The following is an 18,781-nucleotide window of genomic DNA, read 5'->3' as shown; positions in this document are numbered from 1 at the left end:
GAAGAAGAAGAAGAAGAAGAAACATTCCTTTATTAGTCCCACAGTGGGGAAATTATTCTCTGCATTTGACCCATCCCTGTATATATAGGGAGCAGTGGGCTGCCAATGACAGGCGCCTGGGGAGCAGTTAGGGGTACAGTGTCTTGCTCAGGGACACTTCGACACAGGACACGGTGCAGCCGAGGAAAGAACCGGTGACCTTTCAGTTGGCGGACAACCCTCTCTACCCAGTAAGCCACGGTCGCCCCCAAAAACAAACAAATATAATATATAAACTACAAAATGTTTAATATATAAGGATAAGTTATTTTGCAATAAATACCACAATCTTGCGCTCTCTGTCTGCTGGCGTATCCGTCCACATAGAGCGATCCTTGCTCTCTGGACCCGACTTCTTCTTGAAGGTCCGAGCCCCCAAGCCGATGTGCTGCAGCTCCGGTGGGAGCTCGGTCATCCACGTTTCTCTGGACACCACCTCAGGAGTGTCCTGTTCACACAGAAATACACACAGGGACAAAGTCAGACAGCAGAGGAGGAGGAACACTTTAAAGACATAAGAAAGGAACGGGACACCCTTGCGCAGGATATTTATGGGGGGGGGGGGGGGGTGAGGACTCACATCCCCTGTCAGCTTGTCTTTCATCCTGCGTGCTCTGCGCTCAAAGTCCAGAGCCACAGAGTCTTCAATAGGCCCTGTGGGCGGCATGGGTCCAATCACGTCCTCGTCCTCGCTGCTGGAGGACTCCGCCTGGTAGCCAGGGGGAAGGGCAGGCCCTGGGAAATCCTCTCCATCTTCACCATCGTCATCATCGTTTTCATATGCTGCTCTGCGGAACCCAGGAGGCAAAGCTGGTCCCAGCACAGGTGGCCTGAGGCAACACAATGCAGTTACAGCTTCCGTATTTGACTGTTCATCCACAACACAAGTAACTCATTTGCCCACCTTTCTGGTGAACTCTGTTGTTTCTTGAATCCTGGTGGTAAGGCTGGTCCGAAATAACCATCATCGTCTGTTTCTGGTCCCTTTGTCTTCTCCACCCTGTTGAAAACACACACGTTACCGTTTTGTTTGTTTGTTCTATAACTTCTAGTCCGTTAATGAAGTTACTTTTCTGCAGCTGTGTGTTCGGTTTTCGCTCGTTTGGTCGACACCTCCTGCTCACTGTCATCCGAGGAGCTCGACGGTTCTCCCCGTTTAAAGCCGGGAGGCAAAGCAGGGCCAGAGACTACAACAGAAACAAACAAACAACATCAACTACCATGCGCAGAGCAACACGAGGCGAACCTTACTGGTTTATACAGCATTTAATCCAAAGCAAGGGCGGTATTTCACCCTCTGTTACTTACATCCATCATCACTATCAGAGTCTTCATCGCTCTCTTCCGTTCTAAACATCCGGGGTACAGCAGGTCCGATCGGTTTATCAGACGACATACTAGACACGAATGACTTACTTACTCAGTCAGCAATTTCTATTAAAGTTTAAAATAAAGCAAAGAAAAGGCTGGCCCGTAGACAAGAGAAACCTCGAAGGACCAATTTGACCTTTCACCCAGGAAGTAAACATTAAATCAGTGGAGTCAAGTTAGCTGAAATAAACTGCTACTGTGCTGCAAGAATAAAAGACATTACATGTGTTTTATTTGATACACTATTATACCGTATCCTGAGAATGTTGCTTGTTATTTTTAGACATGCGGTCATCTACACTTTTGATGTGCATTAATTACACCAATTAATTGGGATATTAGTAATAAATTACACGTTGGTGCAGTACAATTAAGACAGTATTTTTAATGAATAAAGTTAAATTATCTGTCATTTAACATGTTAGTATGTTCGGTTAATGTCTCTTTTCTAATACTGAGTAATCTCTATAGCTATTATTTCAGAATACTTCTCTATATTTGTAATGCCTTCTGTTTGTACCATATACTGTAAATTAATAAATACATAAATACACAGTATCATTTGTGCTTAGAAAAAAATATTCTGTAAAAAAGTGCTCGAAATGATAAAAAAAAAACTGAAAACATCCCTAAATTATATTTCCCCACAATTCTCAAGTGAAGACTTTATTTTGAAGGCTGAGACCGGAATTATTACATTATTTTGGTGCACGCGACACTGGTATTGTGTCGTAGCAACTGTCGTCACATAGCTAATGCAGTCCATCTTTGTGGACTTTCAGGAGGACACCAGACGGATTATGAAGATATGTCTGTCATGTTTTGAAAGAAATCGCCTATTTAAGAATTTATAAAATGGGTAAAAAAGATAAAGGAGATCGGGGTGAGTTGCTAATGCTAGCTACGGTGTAACCTAGCTCACTGTTGGCTAACTGTATCTTAAACTTGAGGATATTGTGTAACGTTACTGAAACGCACATGTCCCCCGATATGTATTGCTGATCAACACTGTAGCTTTGCATTTGGAGTCCTTGAACGCCTCCTTCGATCATGTTAAACGGTAGCAGTTGTCGTGAAAGGGTGCAACGCTAAGTGAAACAACTTTGAAGAGTATAAAACACAGCCTAAATTTATATTTCAAAACTGAAATGCGTGTGTAATAAAGTAGCACAGTGACATATACGTGTGTGCTCTAATGTTAAAACGCATTACATGTGAGCTAAACGGTCAAATAGTTATAGAACAGAACAAGCTGTAATGCTAGTAAAGGAAGGATATTCCTTTATCTTGTACAGCAAAAAAATATTAAATCACTGTGTATTAAAAGGAGTACTTATGTACCATAATATTGCCAGGAGTGCGCTGAAAACAAGATAATTTACATTGATACATTTCCGTTGCCTGTTATTTGTCCACCTCTATTACTGCAAATGTTTTCTAACTCTTACAGACAAGAAGTCCAAAAAGCGTTTCTACGAGGAGGAAGAAGAGGAAGAAGAGGTAGTGGGCGGCGAGTCTCAGGAGGCCATACCTGCTGCTGCAGGGAAACATGTGGAAGAGTCCAGTACAAAACTGGACGAGTATGGCGCCAAAGACTACCGTGTTCAGATGCTGTTAAAGAATGATCACTCTTCACGTCCCCTCTGGGTGGTAAGACGTGTTTGTTTTACTAATTTAAAACTTGTGGTCCTCTTCCTGATTTTGTGCAATATTTTAAGCGGATTCTATTTGTTTTGTTTTCTCATCCTCTTTTTCTTTTTCCATTTCTCTCTCCTCCAGGCTCCAGATGGACACATCTTCCTGGAAGCCTTCTCACCAGTGTACAAGTACGCCCAGGATTTCATGGTGGCCATTGCCGAGCCGGTGTGCAGGCCCAACCATATCCATGAGTACAAGCTGACAGCCTATTCCCTGTATGCAGCTGTCAGTGTGGGGCTGCAGACCGCCGATATTGTAGAATACCTGCAGAAGCTCAGCAAGACGTCTGTGCCGGATGGAATCGTGCAGTTCATTAAGGTCTGACTGAGAGAGTGTCTTGTGCTTTTAGAGAAGAGGACAATTTATGTATGTATTATTTCTAATGCCAGGTGTGCTAATGTGGTTATTTACTCTCAGCTCTGCACGATGAGCTATGGCAAAGTCAAGCTGGTGCTCAAGCACAACAGGTAAGATCACTTCAGCAACCTTTCCTTCTGTCTCTACATCATTAATCATCCAGTCAGTGCTCTTCTTAAACTGTGCTGCATGTCTACCTTCAGGTATTTTGTGGAGAGTGCCTTCCCTGATGTGATCCAGCGGCTTCTGCAGGACAGCGTGATCCGGGATTGCCGTCTCCGCACCGCAGACGGAGCGGACACTGAGCTTATTACTGAAGTCGTCCAGAGCAAGTCACTGGTATGCCATCCAAAACCCTTTTAATACTCACACACAACCATATAAAGTCATTTATTGCTGTTTTAAATTGGAATAGTCCATGAATTTAAACACATTTTAAACATGTCTATTGTTTAATACCCAATAATAATAGGTGAAGATGCAGATGCAAAAGATTAAAAACTTTCAACCATAACTTTCCTAATCTTCCACCAAAGAAGATTTACAATGACCCATTATTGGTGTGACCCCTGAACATTTAGATGCGTGTGTTGTAGTGTTGCACTATCGTGCATCGTGATGTGCTGTACTTCACAGGCTGGGGGCATATGAAGCAGCTACTGCTCAATGGCAGGACAACCAAGAAATGTAAACATGTGTGTAAAATGGGATCATGCACACATTTGAACAAAATAGTATTAATGACGTGGGGAAGGATGTCTTGTGATGCTGGAACGGAACAGTCAGATCAGGCTCTCTAGGCTTTTTCCCAACCTGTCAATTATTCTAATTGGAAAGCAATAAGTCATGTCCTGTTTCGGAAATATCACTGTAGAGGCCAACAGAAGTTGTAACTGTTGTCCTGGTCTTTTTTTGTGTCTCCTAAAAGATTTCCAAGTCTGTTGAAGAAAGGGGGGGTACTTCTACCTCACAGCAGCCCGGCGATGGACAGACTTCAACCCAGCAAGTCCCCGAGGACATCTTCAGCTACTATGAGCAGATGGATAAAGAAGAAGAGGAGGAAGAAGAGACTCAGACTGTGTCTTGTGAGATCCGCCAGGTACACTTCAGATTTCTGTTCTTTTCCATTACTGCTGGCATTCATTAAGCTTATATGTTGTACCATGCTTATAATCGTATTTTTCTGCCCTACTCTGAACGGTTCTTCTCTGATCTGGTGTAGGAGATGATCGAAGAGCTGCAGAAGCGTTGTATTCAGATGGAGTACCCCCTGCTAGCCGAGTACGACTTTCGCAATGACACAGTCAACCCGGACATCAACATTGACCTGAAGCCCACTGCCGTGTTGCGGCCCTACCAGGAAAAGAGTTTGCGCAAGATGTTTGGGAATGGACGTGCTCGCTCTGGGGTCATCGTGCTGCCCTGCGGTGAGACGGCTGGTTTACTGTACTCGATGGAGGACGGAACATTGAGTGACAAAAAACAGAAAGGACACCCCCAAAGCCTTTCGTCACATTAGAAATACAGTCTTGAAATGGCAAAAAATGGTAGAACTGGAATATGAAATAATAATATATGATATCAAATATTTAAAATGTTTGCTTAGCCCATAATAAACAAGGGATAGACTGCTGAGCTTGGCAGATTTTTCTTTCATCTTAATGTTGGCGTACGCCCTCAACAAAAAGTATGAGTTACTATAAGTATCCTGTATGTAAAAAGCTTGTATGTATTAATATTTTATCTCCCCTTTGCTTTCCAGGAGCGGGCAAATCCCTGGTGGGCGTGACAGCGGCCTGCACGGTGCGCAAGCGCTGCCTGGTGTTGGGGAACTCCTCGGTGTCCGTGGAGCAGTGGAAGGCTCAGTTCAAGATGTGGTCCACTATCGATGACTCTCAGATCTGCCGCTTCACCTCAGACGCCAAGGACAAGCCCATCGGCTGCTCGGTGGCCATCAGCACCTACTCCATGCTGGGTCACACCACCAAGCGCTCCTGGGAGGCAGAGAGAGTCATGGAGTGGATGCGGAGCCAGGAGTGGGGTCTCATTATCCTGGATGAGGTGCACACTATCCCCGGTGAGCTGTTATTGCACATCAGTTTTCCAGACAGCTCAATATTGCGTTCCAATGTAATAGCGTTACGCAAAGAGTATTTTGAAGTTTGAGGTTTTTGGATACAACGGGATATAGACACCAAATATAGTGAGATTAATCTACATGTTAACATAAGAATTTTGTGCTTTCTCTGTAGCCAAGATGTTTCGTCGGGTTCTGACCATTGTGCAGGCACATTGCAAAATGGGGCTCACTGCCACACTGGTCAGGGAAGACGACAAGATTGTGGACCTGAACTTCCTAATTGGGCCTAAACTATTTGAAGCCAACTGGATGGAATTGCAGAACAATGGCTACATTGCCAAAGTCCAGTGTGCAGAGGTGAGTCTTGCAGTGTTATACAGTCAATTTCGATAAAGGGACCTACACATTGTATTTATAAGTAGTCAGCGTTGATTGAGTGCTTTTCTCTGTATAGACTTGATGGATGTTGTGCTGTCTCCTGTGAGTAAAATCAGTCAGCTTGCCGAGTTGTGTGGAGCAATGTGCAAAAAGTTGATTAATTTGTGTTGGTGTATCTCATGTACTAGAGTTCATTTCTTTATGAAAGTGCGTAACATTGCGGTTATATGAACCTTCATATCACATGACTCAATGATATTTAAACATGGCTCTTTCAACTAGCTGCAGTCAAGATTCAACATAACAAGTACAAATGAGCATGTTTCACTTTGACGCTTTCTGAACAATGTACCCATGTCTGCGCTCCAGGTGTGGTGCCCGATGTCTCCAGAGTTTTACAGAGAGTACGTGGCCATCAAGACGAAGAAGCGCATCCTGTTTTATACCATGAACCCCAATAAGTTCCGCGCTTGCCAGTTTCTCATTCAGTTCCACGAGCGGCGCAATGACAAGATTATGGTCTTCGCTGACAACGTGTTTGCCCTGAAGGAATACGCCATTCGCCTCAACAAGTAAGTTATTTACAACAAGAGCGGCATTTCGAATGGTTCAGTGAACTGCCTGTTCAGGTCCGATTTCTCAAGGTTTTTAATTCTGTTGTGATTTTTCCTCTCCAGGCCTTACATCTATGGTCCGACCTCTCAGGGGGAACGAATGCAGATTTTACAGAACTTCAAACGCAACCCCAAGATCAATACCATTTTCATCTCCAAGGTAGACCAACCAAACTATTTTCCTCTATGTAATATATGGACCACACTCATTCAGCCATGTGCCCCTTTGTGGACAGTAGGTGGCATACCACTGTATTAGACAACCGAATACAGTTTGAGTGTCATTCATTTGCCTCGACAGGTTGGAGACACCTCATTTGACCTGCCAGAAGCCAATGTTCTGATCCAGATCTCCTCTCATGGCGGATCACGCAGACAGGAGGCCCAGAGGCTTGGCAGAGTCTTACGAGCCAAGAAAGGTCAGTATGTCTGCAGAAAATAGAAAAAACTGATATTGTTGGCCTATGCATGAAACACGCTGATGTAGCTGTTTTATCTACCTCCAACTGTCTGCTTGCTTAGGAATGGTAGCAGAAGAGTACAACGCGTACTTCTACTCACTAGTGTCTCAGGACACCCAGGAGATGGCTTACTCCACCAAGAGGCAGAGGTTCCTGGTGGACCAAGGTTACAGCTTTAAGGTTTGTTCACCATTGCGGCAACTTGTCACCGTCACACCATTTCACCTTATTTGTGTCTCCCCCTCGAAATTGCACCACAGATTTTACCCTGTTCATACTCCAGATTGTACAGTTCTGCCACAGCAGCACCAACATAGTTAGTTGGTGTTTTTAAATTACAAAACATTACAAATTGGATTTTCTTTGTTCCGTTTCTGTTATTTATTCAGTTTCTATTCTCTATTGCTATTATGTTTTCAAAAGTGTTTGGTTTCATCAGATCCATTCTGGCTAGACTTGTATAGTGGGAAGGGGTCCAAGACTCACTAACACCGAAGCCTGAGGGTTTCTGGCAACAACCAACAGGAGTTTACTTTTGAGGGACAAAACAAAGAATGAACCGGAAAAGAAACTGGTTTCAGAAAAGGAATCTTCCGCTCACAGAGATAGTTTACATAGACGGGGACTCCACCCGTTCTGTTGTAGATGGACATCTACACAATTTAATTTAGAGGAATAGAGTTTAAATCAAATAACAAAATGCCTAAATCTATTTATTTAATTTATTTGTGAAAAAGTATTCAGGACAAATGGGAACATGTGTATGAATTAGAAAGTGTGTGCTTGATCGTTGGTCCTCATTTATGTGACACCTCATTCTTGTACCATTTACAAAGACCATCTCTATGATGTCATGTTCCCTTTCTTTCATAGGTGATCACAAAGTTGGCAGGTATGGAGGAAGGGGACTTAATGTTCTCGACAAAGGACGAGCAACAGCAGCTGCTTCAGAAGGTTCTAGCTGCTTCAGACCTGGACGCTGAGGAGGAAGTGGTGGCAGGGGAGTTGGGCGGACGACCACAGGTGAGGACTTTTGCTAAACCTGGACTCAGAAAGAACGTAGACTTCATTGCCTTTGAATTGTGCTGTTGTGTATAACAATATACTCACTTGTCGTCGTCCCCCCCCGCTTCCTTATCAGTTCTCAAGGCGAACGGGAACCATGAGCTCCATGTCAGGTGCAGATGACACAGTCTACATGGAATATCAGAGTCGAGGCAGCAAAGCCGCACTAGGCAAGGGCATTCATCCTCTGTTCAAGCGCTTCAGAAAGTAGAAGCACTACCTCACACCCTGATACCTCAAGACGGACTCAGTTGCAGCAAGGCAACAGGACAAAGTTGGGGCGCAATAATAATGTATATGGATTGGAGTCAGCTACTTGATATTTGCCCTACATGGAATAACCCTTGTCTTATCTACTGTTGGTGTGTGCTTCACACCAACAGCAGGAAACCATTGATATTGGACATTTATTTTGTAAATTTGGCTACCTTTTACACAGTAAGACGTGATGGACTAAGCCCACATGATCGGATCACAATAATCTGTTCCTGATGTTAGTTATTCAATATGTTTTGTTCTGGAACTTTCATCTTTTAAATGTTGCTAAATATGTTACATAAAAAAAATGAAAGCTCTTTGGTTGTTATTTTCTTTGTGTGTGTGTTTTTTTCAAGTCATAAGTCGTTACATCCGTAAATGCAGGAGGCTAAAATTAATGTTAATCTCTTACAAAATGTATAATAATTTAAAGTTGTATGTTAGATAGAGTGGTGTTTAACATTCACAAGTCTGGCAAAATTTGGTACACATTACAGTCCACCAATATATTTTAATTTACCTGAGAAAAGAAATGTAGCTGCTTCCCATTGGAAGAATGGAAAGAGGGAAAGCTTTTATCTTCATTTGTGCTTGGCATGAGTAAAAGCCAGGGATAGAGAAGGGTGAGGGGTCGGGGTCTTCTTCCTCTGCTTATGGATGATTTGAGGACATCCCACAAACAACATTCAGTCTGGTGCCTTGTGCAAGCTGCCAAAGTGGTGAGTGTGGAAATACCCCCCTCTGCCTAGCCACCCTTCTCTCTACCACAGGGAACGGTAACCTGAATCGCCCTTTCGTTTATTCCCTGTGTTGTGACCTCAGGAGACTTGAGGTTTATTGAAGGAGCAATATGTAGTAATGAAGATTTGAATTAACGTGTTTGTTGAGAGTGGAATCCAACTAAAGCACATCTATCACAGTGTGAGGTGTTCTGATTCACATCCTAATAATTGATGCGTGGTTTGTAAGTAACTTGTGATTGTCAACCTCTAAAAAGAGAGACAAAAACAGCCGATTTAGCTCAGTGATTTGATTGATCAGAAAAGGTGATAAAAAGCCATCATAAGATCATAAGCAGTGATGCGTTCAGGGTTGAAACCTCCACTTGAGGATCTGACATCAACCATTCATGTTTTGGAAAGTTTCAAGATAAATCCCGTGCCTCCATGAGCTCCAGATTTAGACAACGTTTCTTTGCAATCTTAATCTGAACGTGGATCGAGATGACATGAGCTAGACTGTGGGGGGGATTGTCCTTTGTTTTATGATTTATGTCAACATACAAGTTGGCCTCATACTACGTTAAACCCATTAACATGTATTCAATGTGTGTGGGTGCACATGCTGATTGATGTTGTGATGTAAGAATATTTGGTCACATTGTAGCGCACTCCTTTTTGCAATGAAAGACTGAACCCATTCGCCTTTTTGGGGAAACGCCCACACCCGAATACAGAGTTATCCCTCCCTTCTTCTGAAGCGAACATCCAATCCTCTTCCACCTCTGTGGTTGTACAAGCGACCCTTTTAAAGCGTTCCATAATGCAATACCGCCTAACTTCACCTAATCTGTAAGGGAGGAGTGCGTTTGCATGTGCCAGGGTCATGCATTTGTAGATGTGAACTTTGCAAATCGTTTTTTTAAACACAGAACCACCGAAAAGTATCCAAACAATGGCAATCCTGAATCATTTTACGACAGCGTGTTGGAAGAATCTTCAAGGCGACCGGATGAATAAGCAGCTGTTCTTCCTTTTACGCGCCTTGCACAAGTCAGCAGCGAGCGAGGCTTCAGGAATCTCCGCAGCTGGAGAAGAGGCCATGCCAGACAGACTGATCACACCGGTGGCGGATGTTGGCGAGAAAACCAGAATCATGACCCTGAAGGAGATGCCTGGACCCAGCACCTTATCCAACTTGGTCGAGTTCATCTGGAGAGACGGGTTTAGCAGAATTCATGAAATTCAGGTAATGTTGTAGATATATAACGTTACCTTTCTTTTGTGATTTGTTTCGTTTTGTATGGTAGATAAAGTTATTTCTTTGCAGCGAGCCCGTGTATTCTCAGCGTCAGCAAAATTTGCCACCTATGCGTAAAATGGCACAGAGTTGCGTAAAGGTGCACCAGAAGTTTGGTCGCAGGTCATCTTTCCGCTCCAGGGTACGAGTTTTTACAGCAGTGTGCAAAGGACTTTCAAACTACAATGAAGGTGTTAGCTCAAAAACAATACAGCAAATAATCTTGTTGTAAATCGCTTTAAATCTCTAAATTTGTGGAGAAAATCTTTAAAAGGCTGTGAAAGGAAATGGAATGAGCCAAGCCTAGGTGTTAATCAGCATGAGCAACACGTACAAAGACAATATACAAAATAAGTACCTGTTTTGTTACATTTACCTTATAGTAGTATCAGGACAAGTAGTTACTCATCTTCAGAAAAGTGGACCCAAACTGATAATGACACACACTGTAATGGCTTATCTAAAAAGAACCATGAGCTCAGATAAACCCCTCTTTCTGTTTTAATTGAATCATCATCGGTGCAGCTGTGCGAACATTAGCATTTGCCATAGGCATTGAAATATTGGCATTACTCCTGAATGACCCAGCATTCAGACAAAGAAAGGTTGGTATCTTATGATGGGGGCTAAATGGGTATCTTATGATGGGGGCTAAATGAAGACTTAAGTAAGGTCATTATAACATATTTACCATTATGACTTGATCTCCTTCAATCAGATACAATCAAAAATACATTCATATTTCCAATCTAAATCAATCATAGATTTAACCTAATGGCCTGTATCTGCATATACACATATCCTATGTTACATTACATTTTGATTTTATAAAGAATATATCAGTCTAAAGGAGTGAAATCAGTCCTGGATTTCCTCCAAAATAAACAAATGTGACTACTAATTTGTTTTATGTGTCTCTACTGCTTTATAGATGGAGCACAGGAAGAAGTTTGGCAAAATTTTCAAATCCCGTTTTGGGCCCCAGCTGGTGGTCTCAGTGGCCGACCGTGACTTGGTAGCGGAGGTGCTGAGAGCTGAGGGGGTGGCCCCTCAGAGAGCAAACATGGAGTCCTGGAAGGAGTACAGAGACATGATAGGCAGTTCCACTGGCCTCATCTCAGCGTGAGTCCCCCTTCAACCTTTGATCTTTGAGTCTAGAGGACAAGGACTTCCTGAAATTTGTGATTGCCATATGTGTAGATGGACATAACACAAAACTTTGTGTTTGGGCTACATTTCCAGGGTTAGCTCACTCATACTTCTATATAGTCTGCTTTTGTTTCTATGAACTCTTTTGGCATCAATACCCTTAGCTTTTCAACAGCTTCACCGCTATAATTCTTAATAAAAACAAATCCGTTTCCTCCAAATACGTCTGTGAATGTCCTGCATTAATACAAAACAACACACAGGATGCCAAAGATTCACCTTAGCTTGTGTCCTGTTCTCCAGTGAGGGAGAAGATTGGCTGAAGATGCGGAGCGTGCTCAGGCAGCTCATCATGCGTCCCCGTGATGTAGCAGTCTTTTCTGATGACGTGAACAAAGTGGTAGATGACCTCATCAAGAGAGTTTGTATTCTGCGCACCCAGGAGCCTGATGGAGCAACTGTCCACAATGTGAATGACCTCTTCTTCAACTATGCCATGGAAGGTTTGTAAAGACCCCACAAAGGGCGTTTGTGAATTAATTTGATGTTGAAAAAAGGCGGATTTGAAAAGGATGGTGTAGGTTCAGTATGGGTGAGGGGAAGAGGCCTTCAGAGAGGACAACATTTAGGCAGGGTGATAGCAGAGAGGCAAGAGACAGGAAAAAGGTAAATAAACCCTGTGCACATTGTGATGCATCTGCGTTACATTCCAGTTAGACTTCAGGAACATGTGATGGTAAAGAACCCTTGCCACTTTCCAACTGTACAGAAAAACATTTTCAAATTCTGTTTCCCTCTTCCTTGTCATTGTCTTTACAGGTGTGGCAGCCATTTTGTACGAGTCCCGATTAGGCTGTTTGGAAAATGAGATTCCCCAGCAAACCCAAGACTACATCGGTGCTCTGCACCTCATGTTCAGCTCCTTCAAGACAACCATGTATGCCGGGGCCATCCCCAAGTGGCTCCGACCTGTCATCCCCAAACCATGGGAGGAGTTCTGTCTCTCCTGGGATGGCCTCTTCAAATTCAGTAAGTGTATTCATATTGACCTCAACAGGCACAAAAACAACTTTTTTAGTATACTTTTATGTGCCAACGGACGATCTGCCTGCAGTAACTAGAGTACTTTCACATTAAAAGGGCATTCCAGCAGTTCATTACTAAATTGAAGCAGAGGAGGCAGTGATATCCTGATTTATGGCCCCTGGTATGGGTCAAAGTTCCAAAAACTCTGGACGCTATGGCATGGCTCTTAAGCCCAAATGCCATCATCAGGATTTGTTTTTTTCAGACTTGACCAAGCTTCTCCAGAGCCACAAAGGAAATTATACAACTTCTTTTCACAGACCTAGGAGCACTCTCCATGGTAAAAGTGATGTAATGCTTCTCCAAGATTTCCTGTGCTTTTTATCTGGATGACTAGAAGGACTTTTAAGAAAGTTGTTGACTTTTAAAAGACACACAATAGGATTTCTTTGCACCATCCAAAAAACAATTGAGGCAGAGAGATGTACAGTATGACCTAAAGTACCACTTCACATGTTTCCAGAATGGCTTCCTCCAAACATCATTCGAAATAGTTTTCAGTGTGTAAATATGTTAGATAAGGCTTTTTCTGTGGTACTTAAAAAACAAACAAAACAAAAAAGCAGTACAGCTTGGTTCTGGCTAAGCTTTTGCAAACCTTTGTTTTTTTTAGATAAATAGCCTGGCATCAATAGAAAGGAATTTTGATTTGCATATAAATCTCTGCTGCTCTACAATGAGATAGTGGGAGTATGGGGCCCCTCTGTAAGTCTTTTTTTCTTCTCATTTCCTTCACTACCCTCTTTCACCGCCTCTTCCTTCCCCCCTTTCCATTCATCCCAACTTGTTTTACTCTGTCTGATCCCAGGCCGTCTTCACGTTGATAAGAGGCTTGCAGAGATCGAGGCACAGCTGGAGCGGGGAGAGGACGTGAAGGGGGGACTGCTCACACACTTGCTCATTAACAAGGAGATGACCATGGAGGAGATCTACGCCAATTTAACGGAGATGCTACTGGCTGGGGTCGACACGGTGTGTGTGTGCGCCTCTGTTTAATTATATGTACAGAGAGGGGTTTGAGGAGTGTAGAGGTTCTTTAGCTGGAGGAGTTGGGAGTCGCACAAGTGTGTGTGTGTGTGTCGGCGTTCGTGTTCAGTCTTGAGTTTCAAGGGTTGGGTTTTCTGGCGCCACATCCATGCCTGTGTGGCTGTGCCAGCGTCAGGTCAGGTCAGTGAATTGGAAGGTTACACAATATCCCACTGACAAACTTGTTCTCACTCAGATTTGGTTTCTTTTCATTTGTCATTGTCTGTTAGACCTACACAGGGGGAGCTTTTGTATTTTTTTTTCTCTTTCACCAGACATCTGTGTTGTGTGTTCATGTGTTTCGACATTCGAACTTAATTAGACAGCAGTTGTTAAAAAATAAGACTTTTGGTTTGATGACATTGAAGTATCTTTTTCGAGGGAAAGTTTTACCTTTTGAATTGGCAGATTAAAGAATAGAGAAATGGGAAAAACACTGGAGGAGGGCAGAGACATGTGATACGGTCTCAGCCCACTGAGTCATCAGACGCCCCTCACACGGCACAATTCAACAGACGGAAAGTTAAAGAGGTTCTCAAAAAATACTTGAAATTAAAATGAAAATATAAAATATTCCTGAAACTAGAAAATCTTTTGCCGGATAATGCTCGATGTTCCAACTGTTTCACACTTGTCTGGTATGTGTTTGCATCTGCACTTGTGTGCACATGTGCACAGTTACTGCCTAATTTGTTTGGGGTACTGTCAAATTAATGATAATTATGGGTGTAGAAAGTTTTGTTCTGAGCTGGGGGCCAAGGGATTAAAGGGTGTGTGTGTTTTTGTTAAACTTGTGGTAACGGCCACGTCCTGGTCGGGGGTGGATTTAGCTGAGCCATTACCTGACCCCGTGGTGCATTTCCCTTTACTCAGTGCACACACAAGAGCTGTCAAGACACATTAGCTACAGCCAGAGTTATATCCCAGACTGGGCAGAGGTGAGATGAGGGGGAGAAAAAAAGGGGGTTGGCCTGAGGAAGAGTGACTCTGTTATAAAACCGCAAAGGTTGGGGGGGGCTGGCGTCACAAGCGGGGGAGAAATGACGAATTGGGGGTACGATGGATGTTAGAGATGTTTGAAGAGGAGATGTTATGAATGCACAGGGGAAGCCTCAGTCTTTCAGAGCTATTTTTGGATGAGCTTTTGTCATATGATTACTCTCTGGCTTTGTCTGAGGTGTTGCCAGCATCTGTCCCAGCCGGGGGTTGATTGGTTGCAAGTTGGTTAGATGGGGAGAGGGGGATGACAAAGTGGGAGGGAGAATCTGAGGAAGAACAGGGAGAAGAGGTGGGAGATGGAACGGTGAGAAGGATGGTGGGGCCTATACAAGGATACAACCTCTTTTGATCATCAGTTGGAGATACTGACCTCTGGAGGGTGTATTCAGTGTGATAGGGGGAAAAACAAGGCTGGACCTCTGATACCAGTATATGTCATGAAATGCATGGGTGGAAAATGGAGGAGGCTGGATGGAAAGAGAGGCAGGATGCCAGGTAAAAAAAAGATGTGGTTTGGGGTAACAAGGAATTTGATACAGTGAGTAAAGATATGATGTGAATACAGGGTAGATGATACACGTTTCCATATAATTTGCTCCCCTGCCTATGTCATTGACATTACTTTTTCAGTGACTTATGAGTCAGAAAAAGGACAAATTGAGAACAGAAGATGGGATGACAGGGACAAGTTGGTAGGGCGGTCACAAAAAAGGAAAGATGAAATAAAAATCTGGGTGTGTCTGATGACAAAGGGAAACCACAAGATGTGTGGGAAATGTGTGTGGAGGGAAAATGGCGAGAGGTGAGACTGGTTTAAAATTCCACTCATTATTTGGATTATTTTCAATGCTGCAAATTGAAAATAATCTGCGCACTAAAAATAGTCCGACTTTTCAGTTCTGCGTAACCTAATTACAATTTTGGACTGCACCCTGTAATGCTGCTGTCGTAAACATGTCGACCAATATATGGATTTAATGAAGGTGCAATAGGATGAGAAGGCTGAGTGAAGTAAAACGAGGGATTAAGAGCTCTGATTGCAGCTGGTGGAGTGACCTCGAGTGTCCTCACAGCACGTGGAATTAGCTCCCTCTCCCTCAAAGCCGCTCACGGTTTCCCTAAACGTATGCAACTTCACAGAAACTCTTGTATCAGCTGGCAATTGTAGTCAAACCTATTGCAAAACATCAATAAAGAAAAGGCAAAATCTCCACAGCAATTTAATTCATGAGTAAATTAACAATGCTAATGTATTACACATTCAAAGAGTAATGTCTACCACAGATTTTGTTTTTTAATAAGATATCCTTCTCAATTATCTTAGACATCCTTCACCCTGTCCTGGGCCAGCTACCTGTTGGCACGGCACCCTCATGTACAGCAGCAAATCTTTATGGAAGTGAAGAGGACTCTGGGACCAGGAGCAGTAGCCACAGCCGACGATGTCCCTCGTCTGCCTCTCATCAGAGGGCTGGTCAAAGAGACACTCAGGTGCAGACTGCATGGATAGTTCTACTCTTTACGTTTTTGGTTTTTTGTTCGAAATAACTCGGCAATATTTTTGTATTCTTTAAAAGTTAGGCGTTCCCTTTGTTCAGTGTGTTCACATCTTTCATTCCTTCATTATCTTTCTCTGTGTGGGGCTTTTACTTATCCGATTTTCTTATACTCAAACTTTAGAAGAAAGCTCAATAGATAGTATAGTGCTGTTGAATAACAGTCTTTGTGTACCCCTCCCTTGGAGCAGACTTTTTCCAGTTCTCCCTGGCAACGGAAGGATTACCCAGGATGACTTGGTGGTGGGCGGATACTTCATCCCTAAAGGGGTAAGGCGACTGGAGGCATAATAGATGCCAGTTCTCTAGAGTGTGCATGTTGCTGAAGAAAAAGCATGACCATAAGAGAAGCCAAAAACATTACAGTGGGACCAGATGTAACATGATCCTGCATTACTCACACATCTCTCCCTTCCCCTCATGTACAATAGCCCAGCTGTTTTCATTACACAACTGACAGCTTTTTTTTTTTTTGTTTTCTCGCTTTGTCAGACTCAGTTGGCCCTTTGTCACTACTCCACATCTTTCGAGGAAGAGAACTTTGCTGATGCTTCAGACTTCCGACCGGATCGCTGGATACGGAAAGATTCCACGGATCGTGTCGACAACTTTGGCTCGATTCCCTTTGGCTACGGCATCAGGAGCTGCATTGGCAAGAGAGTAGCAGAGTTAGAGATGCATCTAGCTCTCACACGGGTAGGGAATTAATCACTTGGCTAGACACAATGTGTATTCAAACATGTTTTATAAATATCCACTTATATGAATGAATGAAGTTCTTATATTGTGTCATGCATACAACAGTGCCCAGCCCTCATGGGTATGCAAGAAACTGTAAATGTATATAAGCCAGCTCCAGGGCTTCATTGTGTACAACAAAAATCACTGACAAAACAATTCCTTTGTAATACTGAAGAAATCTGTGTAAATACTAATTAAAGGTCCATCAAGCTTTTGACGTTTGCAAGCTTAAACACTAAAGCTTTCGATGTCCGGGTTTTGTTAAGTCATATCATTGACAAATTGACATTCTTTAATTATTATAGTCTGTGTAGTACAAAAAGAAAATCGTTCAGGTTTTCTATTTCTCCCAAATCTCATAGCTCACACACTCCTTGAATATTCTTTTAATCTGCCAGCCTCAATGGCCAGAACAAGCGTACAAGTTCCCAGCTGTGTAAGTCATATACTCTGATTGACTTCTCTGTGTCTTTGCTACCTGTGCAGCTCATTCAAAAGTTCCACATCTGCATGTCTCCTCGCACCGCTGATGTCAAGGCCAAAACCCACGGCCTGCTGTGCCCTGCTGCCCCCATCCACCTGCAGTTCATCGACCGGGAGATCTAGACTCGGACTCCATAAGTTCTACTCCACTGTAGTTTTACTTTAAAGCACTGATTCATTATTGTTTTTTTTGTTTTTAAGCTTTTAGTACACCTTCCATTGTTAGATTGTAGATACCAATCTGAGATTGAGGTTTTACTCAGGCAAAGTGTCTCAATGTCTCCTGTTTGTTAGTGAGGAGGACACAAAGACAGTACTGGACCAGTAATGTAAAGATAGAAGCCGTTTGAAGTATATTATTTGAATGTAATGAAAATCACTTCAGTTTGGCCTTTTACTCCTTCCATGTATTCTATTCAAAATAGTGAGTGGGAAAATTAACTATAATCTTTAAACTTAAACTGTATTTTGGTTATATTAATGTGCATACGTGTATGTAATGTGTGCACAAGTGTTAATTCATAATCACGCGGTTTCCTTCCTAAGTTTGAGAAAGCAATTCACTAAGAATGTTGAAGGGTATGAATGTACTGAAAATCAGCTGTTTTAAGAGGTACAGTATGTATATAACGGGCTTTGTTTTAAGATGTGTGAATACAAGCATTTTACCAGCATTGTGGATATTTAGATTTTATTGAGATGGATAACGTAATGTTACTGACCAGTTTTTGCACGAGGAAAGAGACAAGTTGTTGGATTGTGCTATTATGAAGGATCACACTGGTTTGAATGGAAGGAAATGGAAGCTTTTACATCTTTATATTTATCTGCTCTTGCATCTTTCACTATCCTTTTTTACTGCAACAATAAAAATGATCTGAATATTATTTTAAACATTGTGCTGTGTTGTCCTTTGTCAAGGTCTTTAAAACCACAGTATTTTTTTAAATGTCAGTTTCACCAGTGTATCACAGCTCGAGGTTTACAAAGCAAGTGCTTATTGTATTTTTTAAAAACTATAAAACACAGAGCAAAGAAAACATGGGATGAATAAAGAACAAATCTTTCCTCTATGTGTGAGTTGATGTACATTCACACTGATGCACTGTAACCAATAAATGCATGATTCCAGGGACTAAAATGGTCTGTGCATGAAGTTTAATTTATTTGCCATTGTTCATGTTGTATAATGAACAATGTCAGATTATGGGTATTGCCCAATTTCATTAATGTACTTGTGCTCATGCAAATGTATACTGATGCTTGTGAGTTCGTTCTACGATAGCCGATGCTGCTTAAACGCGGTTAACGGTTTGGGTCCATGCACGAAGTATAATTAATATGCCATTGTTCACGTTGTATAATGGATAATGTCAGATTAGGGATATTGCCTAATCTCAT

The 18,781-nt window shown here is 42.5% G+C and overlaps 3 protein-coding genes across 3 annotated transcripts; 2 read left to right on the top strand and 1 right to left on the bottom strand.

Moving 5' to 3' along the window:
* Nucleotides 1-100: 100 nt before the first annotated feature.
* gpalpp1 (GPALPP motifs containing 1) lies at nt 101-1,548 on the bottom strand. Its single transcript, XM_031846821.1, has 5 exons — nt 1,348-1,548; nt 1,109-1,226; nt 944-1,039; nt 620-869; nt 101-487 (listed from the first exon to the last, which is right to left on the bottom strand). The coding sequence occupies exons 1-5, from the start codon at nt 1,433-1,435 to the stop codon at nt 305-307; spliced, it is 735 nt and encodes a 244-aa protein (XP_031702681.1). The 5' UTR covers nt 1,436-1,548; the 3' UTR covers nt 101-304.
* A 579-nt stretch (nt 1,549-2,127) lies between these two features.
* ercc3 (excision repair cross-complementation group 3) lies at nt 2,128-8,974 on the top strand. The gene is made up of 15 exons (XM_031846460.1): nt 2,128-2,293; nt 2,861-3,060; nt 3,190-3,426; nt 3,526-3,575; nt 3,669-3,804; nt 4,394-4,564; nt 4,688-4,892; nt 5,228-5,542; nt 5,718-5,902; nt 6,293-6,495; nt 6,601-6,697; nt 6,839-6,956; nt 7,060-7,178; nt 7,872-8,021; nt 8,140-8,974. The coding sequence occupies exons 1-15, from the start codon at nt 2,266-2,268 to the stop codon at nt 8,272-8,274; spliced, it is 2,349 nt and encodes a 782-aa protein (XP_031702320.1). The 5' UTR covers nt 2,128-2,265; the 3' UTR covers nt 8,275-8,974.
* Nucleotides 8,975-9,828: 854 nt separating this feature from the next.
* Nucleotides 9,829-18,274, top strand: cyp27c1 (cytochrome P450, family 27, subfamily C, polypeptide 1). The gene is made up of 9 exons (XM_031846945.1): nt 9,829-10,289; nt 11,272-11,462; nt 11,793-11,992; nt 12,309-12,518; nt 13,384-13,547; nt 15,925-16,091; nt 16,348-16,426; nt 16,649-16,852; nt 17,384-18,274. The coding sequence occupies exons 1-9, from the start codon at nt 9,996-9,998 to the stop codon at nt 17,501-17,503; spliced, it is 1,629 nt and encodes a 542-aa protein (XP_031702805.1). The 5' UTR covers nt 9,829-9,995; the 3' UTR covers nt 17,504-18,274.
* Nucleotides 18,275-18,781: the final 507 nt, after the last annotated feature.

The sequence above is a fragment of the Anarrhichthys ocellatus genome, unplaced genomic scaffold, assembly GCF_004355925.1.
Source record: "Anarrhichthys ocellatus isolate YVR2014 unplaced genomic scaffold, GSC_Weel_1.0 scaffold6, whole genome shotgun sequence".
NCBI lineage: Eukaryota > Metazoa > Chordata > Actinopteri > Perciformes > Anarhichadidae > Anarrhichthys > Anarrhichthys ocellatus.
The sequence above is the reverse complement of the archived record's forward strand: the minus strand, read 5'-3'. Positions and strand labels throughout refer to the sequence as shown.

What these genes read in the sequence shown, in the direction of transcription:
- cyp27c1 (XM_031846945.1), top strand. Translation starts at nt 9,996, where the DNA reads ATGGCAATCCTGAATCATTTTACGACAGCGTGTTGGAAGAATCTTCAA. An exon ending in TCCACTGGCCTCATCTCAGC is followed by an intron (nt 11,463 to 11,792) that starts GTGAGTCCCCCT and finishes CCTGTTCTCCAG; the next exon opens with TGAGGGAGAAGATTGGCTGA. An exon ending in CTTCAACTATGCCATGGAAG is followed by an intron (nt 11,993 to 12,308) that starts GTTTGTAAAGAC and finishes TTGTCTTTACAG; the next exon opens with GTGTGGCAGCCATTTTGTAC.
- ercc3 (XM_031846460.1), top strand. Translation starts at nt 2,266, where the DNA reads ATGGGTAAAAAAGATAAAGGAGATCGGG. An exon ending in GGTCATCGTGCTGCCCTGCG is followed by an intron (nt 4,893 to 5,227) that starts GTGAGACGGCTG and finishes TTTGCTTTCCAG; the next exon opens with GAGCGGGCAAATCCCTGGTG. An exon ending in AGTCTTACGAGCCAAGAAAG is followed by an intron (nt 6,957 to 7,059) that starts GTCAGTATGTCT and finishes CTGCTTGCTTAG; the next exon opens with GAATGGTAGCAGAAGAGTAC.
- gpalpp1 (XM_031846821.1), bottom strand. Translation starts at nt 1,435, where the DNA reads ATGTCGTCTGATAAACCGATCGGACCTGCTGTACCCCGGATGTTTAGA. An exon ending in GAACACACAGCTGCAGAAAA is followed by an intron (nt 1,040 to 1,108) that starts GTAACTTCATTA and finishes TGTTTTCAACAG; the next exon opens with GGTGGAGAAGACAAAGGGAC. An exon ending in AAGACAAGCTGACAGGGGAT is followed by an intron (nt 488 to 619) that starts GTGAGTCCTCAC and finishes CTGTGTGAACAG; the next exon opens with GACACTCCTGAGGTGGTGTC.